Source organism: Oncorhynchus keta, chromosome 10, assembly GCF_023373465.1.
Source record: "Oncorhynchus keta strain PuntledgeMale-10-30-2019 chromosome 10, Oket_V2, whole genome shotgun sequence".
NCBI lineage: Eukaryota > Metazoa > Chordata > Actinopteri > Salmoniformes > Salmonidae > Oncorhynchus > Oncorhynchus keta.
Window position 1 is genome coordinate 5,187,970 of NC_068430.1, and position 13,872 is coordinate 5,201,841.

At 40.1% G+C, this 13,872-nt stretch overlaps 1 protein-coding gene across 7 annotated transcripts in view; it reads right to left on the bottom strand.

Moving 5' to 3' along the window:
• The window catches only part of LOC118389600 (dedicator of cytokinesis protein 3-like), a 454,681-nt gene that overhangs the window by 41,679 nt on the left and 399,130 nt on the right, over positions 1–13,872 (bottom strand). For 5 of the 7 annotated variants that reach the window (XM_052526214.1, XM_052526211.1, XM_052526210.1 and 2 more), the window contains 6 exons: positions 10,760–10,845; positions 10,306–10,332; positions 10,068–10,163; positions 7,767–7,827; positions 6,681–6,774; positions 2,640–2,788 (listed from right to left, as the gene is read on the bottom strand). In XM_052526214.1, coding sequence (XP_052382174.1) covers positions 2,640–2,788; positions 6,681–6,774; positions 7,767–7,827; positions 10,068–10,163; positions 10,306–10,332; positions 10,760–10,845 — 513 coding nt within the window. The remainder of the gene's footprint in view (positions 1–2,639; positions 2,789–6,680; positions 6,775–7,766; positions 7,828–10,067; positions 10,164–10,305; positions 10,333–10,759; positions 10,846–13,872) is intronic. The other 2 variants (XM_052526213.1, XM_052526209.1) reach the window with 1 other exon arrangement.

Below are 13,872 nucleotides of genomic sequence, written 5' to 3' on the forward strand. Positions count from 1 at the left end.
GGTACATATTCTTATTCACTCCTTTACACTTGCGTGTATAAGGTAGTTGTTAGATACTTGTTAGATATTACTTCACGGTCGGAACTAGAAGCACAAGCATTTCGCTACACTCGCATTAACATCTGCTAACCATGTGTATGCGACCAATACAATTTGATTTGATTTGGAAGTTACTGAGAGCTAATGAAATTTGATATAAGGCTTTTGGCTATTTCAATGGGGAAAGAAATTGCTTGAGCCAAGAGAGAGAGAAAGAATATGACATCATAAAGGAAATAATGGATTATACAAAAACAAAATGAACCAACTAATCAGGAATTAGTGGAGCTATCATCATTACACATGCAGTTAGACTGTATCCTCGAGGAAAAGGCTCGGGGAGCGTTTGTGAGATCAAGAAGAAAATGGATGGAAGAGGGAGAGAAAAATACAGAATATTTCTTTAATTTAGAAAAAAGGGCAGGCGAAAAGACTTCCATATGTAAATGAATGATTAATAATATTCCCAATGAAAACCCAAAAGAAATCTCTCAGCGTGTTGCCCAGTTTTATCAGAATCTGTACACATCAGCTCAGTCAACTTCCAATATGGATATTTTCTTAGATAATGTAGCAAACATTGCTAAGAAGACAGATAATGATTTCAGCGATACTTATTTTCCACCATAATTTGCAAATAAATTCATTAAAAATCCTACAATGTGATTTTCTGGATTTTTGTTTCTCATTTCGTCTGTCATAGTTGACGTGTACCCATGATGAAAATTAGAGGCCTCTCTCATCTTTTTAAGTGGGAGAACTTGCACAATTGGTGGCTGACTAAATACTTTTTTTGCCCCACTGTAAATGTAGTAATAAACAGATTAGGAATATTGTTGGTGATACTACAATTCCCTCAGCAAGATTATTTTGGTCAGATATCTACGGTAATATACAATGAGGGAAAGCAGGGAAAATTGCTAACAAATATTGTATCAGTAACAAGGTAAAGTTTAATTTAAAATGTTACATAGAATTCATCCTGTGAAACATGTTTTGGAAAGATTCAAGCTGAATATTGACTATTAAATGTGATTTCTGTGGAATGGAGAAGGAGACCATTTTCATTAGTTTTTTTTACCTGTATAATATAGTATATTTTCTGGGATTGACATTTTGTTACAAAAAAAAAATAGGACCGGTTGTACCATTGAATGGTTTTGATATAATGATTTATTTCTGAAATTCTGGCATTGATAAAGATGTAGTATATTTAATTCAACTGCTAATAATATTAGGTATATTTCATATTCACAAATGCAAATGGTCTAATTCAAAACCAAACTTTTCTCACTTTATAAATTCATTTAAATAATATGACTAATAATACTTTAACTAAAATGAACAACAAAAAGGCAATTCAAACTTGTTGTATTATTAATGAATATAATTAGTTTGTTTAGGATTCCTGGCCATGTAAATAGTTTGTATGAATGCTTTTTGCATGAGACCATTCCTCTTTTGTTTGTTGATATTTGTTATTAAAATACAAAAAAATAAAATAAAAGTAATTGCCTATATTGGCGATCAATTTACATTGAGAGGAGCGATTCAAAGGGAAAGACTTTAAATGAATGAAAACAGGAACAGATGTCCTTCGCGGATCGTGTCTCTTAGCTATCCTGTTAACGAGCTAAAGCTGTACTTAGCTTTGTAAATACATTATATATTTAGTCCCTATTTATTTTTATAATTCAGTGGATTTAATTTAGAAAAAGCCCATTTTTTCACTCACGAACCTGCAGCCACTAGTTAGTTCGTCAGTTGAAGTCTGAAGTTAGCGCCGTTCTGCTGCGGAGCAGCGTCACAGAGTTCTATTGAGCAGCGTCACCGAGTTCTATTGAGCAGCGTCACAGAGTTCTATTGAGCAGCGTCACAGAGTTCTATTGAGCAGCGTCACAGAGTTCTATTGAGCAGCGTCACAGAGTTCTATTGAGCAGCGTCACAGAGTTCTATTGAGCAGCGTCACCGAGTTCTATTGAGCAGCGTCACAGAGTTCTATTGAGCAGCGTCACAGAGTTCTATTGAGCAGCGTCACAGAGTTCTATTGAGCAGCGTCACATAGTTCTATTGAGCAGCGTCACAGAGTTCTATTGAGCAGCGTCACAGAGTTCTATTGAGCAGCGTCACAGAGTTCTATTGAGCAGCGTCACAGAGTTCTATTGAGCAGCGTCACAGAGTTCTATTGAGCAGCGTCACAGAGTTCTATTGAGCAGCGTCACAGAGTTCTATTGAGCAGCGTCACAGAGTTCTATTGAGCAGCGTCACAGAGTTCTATTGAGCAGCGACGGCATGTTGATGAAGTTCCATTCCCTCTAAACATGCTGCATTCTCAGAGTGAATATTTTGTAACATTTGAACCCTACATGATAGAGACATGAGGGTTGGACTATTGGTTTGTTTCTGACATAATGCTCTATTAAATGGACATATAAACCTCGAATTAATTCATACTTTTATGGGTGAACACCCTAGATTATGAGAAACGATTGATGACAGTTGATTTCCATTGTGTTCTCTCACCTACAATGTCCTTGTTGGAGTAGTGGATGACCTTACGACCTTACCTTCCTGTGTTTTCCAGTATATATTCCACTTACCTTTCCCTTGTTGAAGTAGTGGATGACCTTGCGACTGAGGCCTTCTTTGCGATGCCACTCGCTCTGGGCTGGGTAGTGTAAGAACTCCCTTAGAGGCCTCTCTTCCCAATGCAGTAGCTCCCAGTACAACAGCAGGGTGAACGCAGCCTCTGTAGAGTAACATTTAGACAAACATATCGTTTATATACGTCACTAGGAACAACATATAGCTGGGTAGTGCAGTAGCTCCCAGTACAACAGCAGGGTGAACTGTAGAGTAACATACTACATATAGTTTATACAGTACTTCATTGGGAACAACAGCTCCCAGTACAACAGCAGGGTAAATGGAGAGTTACATACTACATATAGTTTATACAGTACTTCATTGGGAACAACAGCTCCCAGTACAACAGCAGGGTGAACTGTAGAGTAACATACTACATATAGTTTATACAGTACTTCATAGGGAACAACAGCTCCCAGTTCAACAGCAGGGTGAATGGAGAGTTACATACTACATATAGTTTATACAGTACTTCATTGGGAACAACAGCTCCCAGTTCAACAGCAGGGTGAACTGTAGAGTAACATACTACATATAGTTTATACAGTACTTCATTGGGAACAACAGCTCCCAGTACAACAGCAGGGTAAATGGAGAGTTACATACTACATATAGTTTATACAGTACTTCATTGGGAACAACAGCTCCCAGTTCAACAGCAGGGTAAATGGAGAGTTACATACTACATATAGTTTATACAGTACTTCATAGGGAACAACAGCTCCCAGTTCAACAGCAGGGTAAATGGAGAGTTACATACTACATATAGTTTATACAGTACTTCATAGGGAACAACAGCTCCCAGTACAACAGCAGGGTAAATGGAGAGTTACATACTACATATAGTTTATACAGTACTTCATTGGGAACAACAGCTCCCAGTACAACAGCAGGGTAAATGGAGAGTTACATACTACATATAGTTTATACAGTACTTCATTGGGAACAACAGCTCCCAGTTCAACAGTAGGGGGAAAACAGTGTCTGTATATCTATAGAAATAGAGTTATTAGACATTCCCTTTCAAGTTGTGTGGATATGAAGCCGTATTGACTGTACTCATGGGGAGTAAAGTATTTTAATTTGTAATATTTATTTATTTATTGAACAATTATTTAACTAGGCAAGTCAGGTAAGAACACATTCTTATTTACAAGCATGGCAATGTTAAAAGTGCATGCTATTTCAGAGATATTAGGTAGTACTAACGTTGCAAAGCGAAGGTATAAACTACTAGAATTTTGGTATCTTGAAAGGATTTTATGTAATCTATCACAAGACATCTAGCGGTTCTTTTTGGGGTACTTCAGATTATCTCTGGTGTCTGTAATTATCTCTGGCCTTATGTTTGGCCTTATGACACCTGCCTTATCACACATCAAATGAATGAAATAAGATTATTTTAAAATAAAGAATAGACTAGCAAAACAATATCCTAAATACAAACCATCAACTTAGGTACTGGACTTCCTGACGGGCCGCCCCCAGGTGGTGAGTGTAGGTAACAACATCTCCACCCCGCTGATCCTCAACACTGGGGCCCCACAAGGGTCCGTTCTGAGCCCTCTACTGTACTCCCTGTTCACACACGACTGCGTGGCCACGCACGCCTCCAACTCAATCATCAAGTTTGCAGACGACACTACAGTGGTAGGCTTGATTACCAACAACGACGAGACGGCCTACAGGGAGGAGGTGAGGGCCCTCGGAGTGTTGTGTCAGGAAAATAACCTCACACTCAACGTCAACAAAACAAGAGATGATCGTGGACTTCAGGAAACAGCAGAGGGAGCACCCCCCTATCCACATCGACGGGACAGTAGTGGAGAGGGTAGTGCGTTTTAAGTTCCTCGGCGCACACATCACGGACAAACTGAATTGGTCCACCCACACAGACAGACGTGGTGAAGAAGGCGAGGAAGCACCTCTTCAACCTCATGAGGCTGAAGAAATTTGGCTTGTCACCAAAAGCACTAACATACTTTTACAGATGCACAATTGAGAGCATCCTGTCGGGCTGTATCACCGCCTGGTACGGCAACTGCTCCGCCCTCAACCGTAAGGCTCTCCAGAGGGTAGTGAGGTCTGCACAACGCATCACCGGGGGCAAACTACCTGCCCTCCAGGACACCTACACCACCCGATGTGACAGGAAGGACATAAAGATCATCAAGGACATCAACCACCCGAGCCACTGCCTGTTCACCCCGCTATCATCCAGAAGGCGAGGTCAGTACAGGTGCATCAAAGCTGGGACCGAGAGACTGAAAAACAGCTTCTATCTCAAGGCCATCAGACTGTTAAACAGCCACCACTAACATTGAGTGGCTGCTGCCAACATACTGACTCAAATCTCTAGCCACTTTAATAATGTAAAAAATGGATGTAATAAATGTATCACTAGCCACTTTAAGCAATGCCACTTTATATAATGTTTACATACCCTACATTACTCATCTCATATGTATATACTGTACTCGATACCATCTACTGTATCTTGCCTATGCCGCTCTGTACCATCACTCATTCATATATCTTTATGTACATATTCTTTATCCCCTTACACTTGTGTGTATTAGGTAGTTGTTGTAAAATTGTTAGGTTAGATTACTCGTTGGTTATTACTACATTGTCGTAACCATAGAAGCACAAGCATTTCGCTACACTCACGTTAACATCTGCTAACCATGTGTATGTGACAAATACAATTTGATTTGATTGCCATTGGTGTTAAATATTAGGGTTTCAGCATCAAATATGCTTTATTATAAAGAATATAAACATTTTTTACAAAGTTTTATACATTTCACTATGTCAATATGTATTTGTTGTCAATGTTTCGGTTGTGAGGCCGGTTGGACGTACCGTCAAATTCCCTGATGTTGTAGGCGGCTTATGGTAGAGAAATGAACATTGAATTCTCTGGCAACAGCTCTGGTGGACATTCCTGCAGTCAGCATGCCAATTGCACACAATGTATATAGACTCTTTCCTCTTTTCTACTGTGTTATTGACTTGTTTATTGTTTACTCCATGTGTAACTCTGTGTTGCTGTCTGTGTCACACTGCTATGCTTTATCTTGGCCAGGTCACAGTTGTAAATGAGAACTTGTTTTCAACTAGCCTACCTGGTTAAATAAAGGTGAAATAAAACAAAATAAAAATTCCTCCAAAACATGAGACATCTATGGCATTGTGTTGTTTGACAAAACTGCACATTTTAGAGTGGCCTTTTACTGTCCCCCAGCACAAGGTGCACCTGTGCACAAACAGGGACGTCAAACACATCTGTGCACATTTCTGGGATATTTTATTTCAGCTCAGGATACACGGGACCTGTTACACGCTACGTTTATATATTTTTTTAAAAACATGTATTCAAGTATAAATCCCCCACATTTTCGATAAATTGACATAGATTTTCCTTTTTTTTAACCAAAGGTACTGAAGATTCCGGTAACTTCGGTAAATTACAGGTAGCTTAGCAACCCTAGCTAGTACACTCTTTCCCTTTGTGAGTGAATAGGTTTGTGTGTGAGTATCCTACCTGTGTAGTTGTCAGCCTGGAGGTGCATGTCACACAGCTTGTGGATGTTGTATTACCTGTGTAGTTGTCAGCCTGAAGGTGCATGTCACACAGCTTGTGGATGTTGTATTACCTGTGTAGTTGTCAGCCTGGAGGTGCATGTCACACAGCTTGTGGATGTTGTATTACCTGTGTAGTTGTCAGCCTGAAGGTGCATGTCACACAGCTTGTGGATGTTGTATTACCTGTGTAGTTGTCAGCCTGGAGGTGCATGTCACACAGCTTGTGGATGTTGTATTACCTGTGTAGTTGTCAGCCTGGAGGTGCATGCCACACAGCTTGTGGATGTTGTATTACCTGTGTAGTTGTCAGCCTGAAGGTGCATGTCACACAGCTTGTGGATGTTGTATTACCTGTGTAGTTGTCAGCCTGAAGGTGCATGTCACACAGCTTGTGGATGTTGTATTACCTGTGTAGTTGTCAGCCTGAAGGTGCATGTCACACAGCTTGTGGATGTAGCGGATGTACATCTCCTCCTTGTTTATCTCTGACTTGTAGAAGTTCTAGGGAACAAACAGACACAATATATTAAAAACAAGACAAACCCTTTACACCACTATCTCAGGATGGCAGTGTGACAGGTTGTGGGCTGTTTTAGAGTCTATAGTATCTTACCAGCAGGTTGACAGTACAGCCAGAGTCTATAGTATCTTACCAACAGGTTGACAGTACAGCCAGAGTCTATAGTATCTTACCAGCAGGTTGACAGTACAGCCAGAGTCTATAGTATCTTACCAACAGGTTGACAGTACAGCCAGAGTCTATAGTATCTTACCAACAGGTTGACAGTACAGCCAGAGTCTACAGTATCTTACCAACAGGTTGACAGTACAGTCAGAGTCTACAGTATCTTACCAACAGGTTGACAGTACAGCCAGAGTCTATAGTATCTTACCAGCAGGTTGACAGTACAGCCAGAGTCTACAGTATCTTACCAGCAGGTTGACAGTACAGCCAGAGTCTATAGTATCTTACCAGCAGGTTGACAGTACAGCCAGAGTCTATAGTATCTTACCAGCAGGTTGACAGTACAGCCAGAGTCTACAGTATCTTACCAACAGGTTGACAGTACAGTCAGAGTCTATAGTATCTTACCAGCAGGTTGACAGTACAGCCAGAGTCTATAGTATCTTACCAACAGGTTGACAGTACAGCCAGAGTCTATAGTATCTTACCAACAGGTTGACAGTACAGCCAGAGTCTATAGTATCTTACCAACAGGTTGACAGTACAGCCAGAGTCTATAGTATCTTACCAACAGGTTGACAGTACAGCCAGAGTCTACAGTATCTTACCAGCAGGTTGACAGTACAGCCAGAGTCTATAGTATCTTACCAACAGGTTGACAGTACAGCCAGAGTCTATAGTATCTTACCAACAGGTTGACAGTACAGCCAGAGTCTACAGTATCTTACCAACAGGTTGACAGTACAGCCAGAGTCTATAGTATCTTACCAACAGGTTGACAGTACAGCCAGAGTCTACAGTATCTTACCAACAGGTTGACAGTACAGCCAATCTTCTTGTTCTCTGTTTCGTCTCCTTTCATGCAGTCCCTAAACAGAGAGAGGAACCGGTCCAGTTATTGGTGAATAGTAATGAATAGTAATGAATAGTAATGAATAGTAATGCATCTTATCTTCTGCCCTCCACGGTTACATAACAACAAGTGGAGACCTATCTATCTCGTCTGGAGACCCATCTCGCCTGGAGACCCATCTCGCCTGGAGACCCATCTATCTCGTCTGGAGACCTATCTATCTAGTCTGGAGACCTATCTATCTCGTCTGGAGACCTATCTATCTAGTCTGGAGACCTATCTATCTCGTCTGGAGACCTATCTATCTCGTCTGGAGACCTATCTATCTAGTCTGGAGACCTATCTATCTCGTCTGGAGACCTATCTATCTAGTCTGGAGACCTATCTATCTCGTCTGGAGACCTATCTATCTCGTCTGGAGACCTATCTATCTAGTCTGGAGTCCTATCTATCTCATCTGGAGACCTATCTATTTAGTCTGGAGACCTATCTATCTAGTCTGGAGACCTATCTATCTAGTCTGGAGTCCTATCTATCTCATCTGGAGACCTATCTATCTAGTCTGGAGACCTATCTATCTAGTCTGGAGTCCTATCTATTTAGTCTGGAGACCTATCTATCTAGTCTGGAGTCCTATCTATCTCGTCTGGAGACCTATCTCGTTTGGAGACCTATCTATCTAGTCTGGAGACCTATCTATCTCGTCTTGAGACCTATCTATCTCATCTGGAGACCTATCTATCTCATCTGGAGACCTATCTATCTCGTCTGGAGACCTATCTATCTCATGTGGAGACCTATCTATCTAGTCTGGAGACCTATCTATCTCATCTGGAGACCTATCTATCTAGTCTGGAGACCTATCTATCTCATCTGGAGACCTATCTCGCCTGGAGACCTATCTTGCCTGGAGACCTATCTCACCTGGAGACCTATCTATCTCATCTGGAGACCTATCTATCTCATCTGGAGACCTATCTATCTCATCTGGAGACCTATCTCGCCTGGAGACCAATCTATCTCATCTGGAGACCTATCTATCTCATCTGGAGACCTATCTCGCCTGGAGACCTATCTTGTCTGGAGACCTATCTCGCCTGGAGACCTATCTATCTCACCTGGAGACCTATCTTGTCTGGAGACCTATCTATCTCGTCTAGAGACCTATCTCGCCTGGAGACCTATCTCGTCTGGAGACCTATCTATCTCGTCTGGAGACCTATCTATCTCGTCTGGAGACCTATCTATCTCGCCTGGAGACCTATCACGCCTGGAGACCTATCTATCTCGTCTGGAGACCTATCTATCTCGCCTGGAGACCAATCTATCTCGCCTGGAGACCTATCTATCTCGTCTGGAGACCTATCTATCTCGCCTGGACACCTATCTCGCCTGGAGACCAATCTATCTCGTCTGGAGACCTATCTATCTCGCCTGGACACCTATCTCGCCTGGAGACCTATCTATCTCGTCTGGAGACCTATCTATCTCGTCTGGAGACCTATCTATCTCGCCTGGAGACCAATCTATCTCGCCTGGAGACCTATCTATCTCGTCTGGAGACCTATCTATCTCGCCTGGAGACCAATCTATCTCGTCTGGAGACCTATCTATCTCGCCTGGACACCTATCTCGCCTGGAGACCTATCTATCTCGTCTGGAGACCTATCTATCTCGTCTGGAGACCTATCTATCTCGTCTGGAGACCTATCTATCTCGTCTGGAGACCTATCTATCTCGTCTGGAGACCTATCTATCTCGCCTGGAGACCTATCTATCTCGCCTGGAGACCTATCTATCTCGCCTGGAGACCAATCTATCTCGTCTGGAGACCTATCTATCTCGTTTGGAGACTAAATATAAATAAAAAAAAATATATGCCATTTAGCAGACGCTTTTATCCAAAGCGACTTACAGTCATGTGTGCATACATTCTACGTATGGGTGGTCCCGGGAATCGAACCCACTACCCTGGCGTTACAAGCGCCATGCTCTACCAACTGAGCTACAGAAGGAGACCTATCTATCTCGCCTGGAGACCTATCTATCTCGTCTGGAGACCTATCTATCTCGTCTGGAGACCTACCTATCTCGTTTGGAGACCTATCTATCTCGCCTGGAGACCTATCTATCTCGCCTGGAGACCAATCTATCTCGTCTGGAGACCTATCTATCTCGTTTGGAGACCTATCTAGTCTGGAGACCTATCTATCTCGTCTGGAGACCAATCTAGTGTGGAGACCTATCTCGTCTCACCTGTAGTCCAGCAGACGTTCCATCAACCGTGTGACAGAGGTGACGAAGGAGATCCCCGTCTCCCTCCACGTCTCTTGCTCAATCTTCTCCAGCAGACTGGAGACAAAGACACACACAAACGCCTTATCAATCAATACCAACAAGGGCCTAGATTTTGAGTGATCTCTGTGAGTACATCATTCGACAGGACGTAGAGAGGAGTTAGTGGCAGTAGGCCGTTAGAGCTGTGTTATCTTACCTGGGGTAAGGCCCAAAGAGCTGGGTTCTAATCCCACACGCAGCAGAAAGAGGAGCCAAGCAAATGCAATGTTATGAACGTAAGAGGTGAAGACATGTTGATCATAGCAGGTAGAAACCAACAGGTTAGATCCAACACTCAGCGTTATCAAGGTAGGAGGTAAAGAAACAGTTGTGTGTTGGGTGTGTGCGCGCTGGTGTTTGTTGGTGTGTGTGTGATGGGATTGGTGCGTGTGTGTGTGTGTGTGTCTGTGTGGCTGTGTGTGTGTGTGTGTGTGTGTGTGTGTGTGTGTGTGTGTGTGTGTGCGTGTGTGTGTGTGTGTGTGTGTGTGTGTGTGTGTGTGTGTGTGTGTATATGTGTGTGTGTGTGTGTGTGTGTGTGTGTGTGTGTGTGTGTGTGTGTGTGTGTGTGTGTGTGTGTGTGTGTGTGTGTGTGTGTGTACTCCTCTACTTACAGCAGGCTGAATAGTTCTCGGTAGTTCTCGTCTCCTTTCCCCTCAGACACCAGACTGTCCAGCTTGTCTATCAGCTCTGCCTCCACCTACACAGAACAGTGAGAATAAGCCCCCGTTTCTTCTGCCGTTATAACACAGGGTGTAACGAGAGACACGGCAAACTTTAAATCTCACTCTCTAACGAACGTCAAACCTGGTAAAAATATTTATCCCCGTCAATATGCCATAAACGCTCTGTACCGTCCACGACTGCATGAAGAGCGCATTGTAATTTTTGAAAATATTTTACGTGAAAGAAATGGATATAATATGGGTGAAAGAGGGCCCCCCTTTACCTACTGTAATATACATGTAGTTAGATCAAACCTACTGTATATACATGCAGTTAGATCAAACCTACTGTATATGCATGCAGTTAGATCAAACCTACTGTATATACATGCAGTTAGATCAAACCTACTGTATATACATGCAGTTAGATCAAACCTACTGTATATGCATGCAGTTAGATCAAACCTACTGTATATGCATGTAGTTAGATCAAACCTACTGTATACACATGTAGTTAGATCAAACCTACTGTATATACATGTAGTTAGATCAAACCTACTGTTTATACATGTAGTTAGATCAAACCTACTGTAATATACATGTAGTTAGATCAAACCTACTGTAATATACATGTAGTTAGATCAAACCTACTGTATATGCATGTAGTTAGATCAAACCTACTGTATATGCATGTAGTTAGATCAAACCTACTGTATATATATGTAGTTAGATCAAACCTACTGTAATATACATGTAGTTAGATCAAACCTACTGTATATGCATGTAGTTAGATCAAACCTACTGTATATGCATGTAGTTAGATCAAACCTACTGTTCAGACATGTAGTTAGATCAAACCTACTGTATATACATGTAGTTAGATCAAACCTACTGTATATACATGTAGTTAGATCAAACCTACTGTAATATACATGTAGTTAGATCAAACCTACTGTAATTTTTTAGATCAAACCTACTGTATATACATGTAGTTAGATCAAACCTACTGTAATATACATGTAGTTAGATCAAACCTACTGTATATGCATGTAGTTAGATCAAACCTACTGTATATGCATGTAGTTAGATCAAACCTACTGTTCATACATGTAGTTAGATCAAACCTACTGTATATACATGTAGTTAGATCAAACCTACTGTATATACATGTAGTTAGATCAAACCTACTGTATATACATGTAGTTAGATCAAACCTACTGTATATGCATGTAGTTAGATCAAACCTACTGTATATGCATGTAGTTAGATCAAACCTACTGTATATATATGTAGTTAGATCAAACCTACTGTAATATACATGTAGTTAGATCAAACCTACTGTATATGCATGTAGTTAGATCAAACCTACTGTATATGCATGTAGTTAGATCAAACCTACTGTAATTTTTTAGACCAAACCTACTGTATATGCATGTAGTTAGATCAAACCTACTGTAATTTTTTAGACCAAACCTACTGTATATGCATGTAGTTAGATCAAACCTACTGTAATTTTTTAGACCAAACCTACTGTATATACATGTAGTAAGATCAAACCTACTGTATATACATGAAGTTAGATCAAACCTACTGTATATACATGTAGTTAGATAAAAGCTACTGTAATATACATGTAGTTAGATCAAACCTACTGTAATATACATGTAGTTACATCAAACCTACTGTATATACATGCAGTTAGATCAAACCTACTGTATATACATGTAGTTAGATCAAACCTACTGTATATGCATGTAGTTAGATCAAACCTACTGTATATACATGTAGTTAGATCAAACCTACTGTATATACATGTAGTTAGATCAAACCTACTGTATATACATGTAGTTAGATCAAACCTACTGTATATACATGTAGTTAGATCAAACCTACTGTATATACATGTAGTTAGATCAAACCTACTGTATATACATGTAGTTAGATCAAACCTACTGTAATATACATGTAGTTAGATCAAACCTACTGTATATGCATGTAGTTAGATCAAACCTACTGTAATATCCATGTAGTTAAATCAAACCTACTGTATACATCAAACCTGTAGTTACATCAAACCTACTGTATATACATGTAGTTAGATCAAACCTACTGTTTATACATGTAGTTAGATCAAACCTACTGTAATATACATGTAGTTAGATCAAACCTACTGTAATTTTTAGATCAAACCTACTGTATATGCATGTAGTTAGATCAAACCTACTGTTCATACATGTAATATACATGTAGTTAGATCAAACCTACTGTATATACATGTAGTTAGATCAAACCTACTGTATATGCATGTAGTTAGATCAAACCTACTGTATATGCATGTAGTTAGATGAAACTTACTGTATATATATGTAGTTAGATCAAACCTACTGTAATATACATGTAGTTAGATCAAACCTACTGTATATACATGTAGTTAGATCAAACCTACTGTTTATACATGTAGTTAGATCAAACCTACTGTAATATACATGTAGTTAGATCAAACCTACTGTAATTTTTTAGACCAAACCTACTGTATATGCATGTAGTTAGATCAAACCTACTGTAATTTTTTAGACCAAACCTACTGTCTATACATGTAGTAAGATCAAACCTACTGTATATACATGAAGTTAGATCAAACCTACTGTATATACATGTAGTTAGATAAAAGCTACTGTAATATACATGTAGTTAGATCAAACCTACTGTAATATACATGTAGTTACATCAAAGCTACTGTATATACATGCAGTTAGATCAAACCTACTGTATATACATGTAGTTAGATCAAACCTACTGTATATGCATGTAGTTAGATCAAACCTACTGTATATACATGTAGTTAGATCAAACCTACTGTATATACATGTAGTTAGATCAAAACTACTGTATATACATGTAGTTAGATCAAACCTACTGTAATGTACATGTAGTTAGATCAAACCTACTGTATATACATGTAGTTAGATCAAACCTACTGTATATACATGTAGTTAGATCAAACCTACTGTAATATACATGTAGTTAGATCAAACCCTACTGTAATATACATGTAGTTAGAT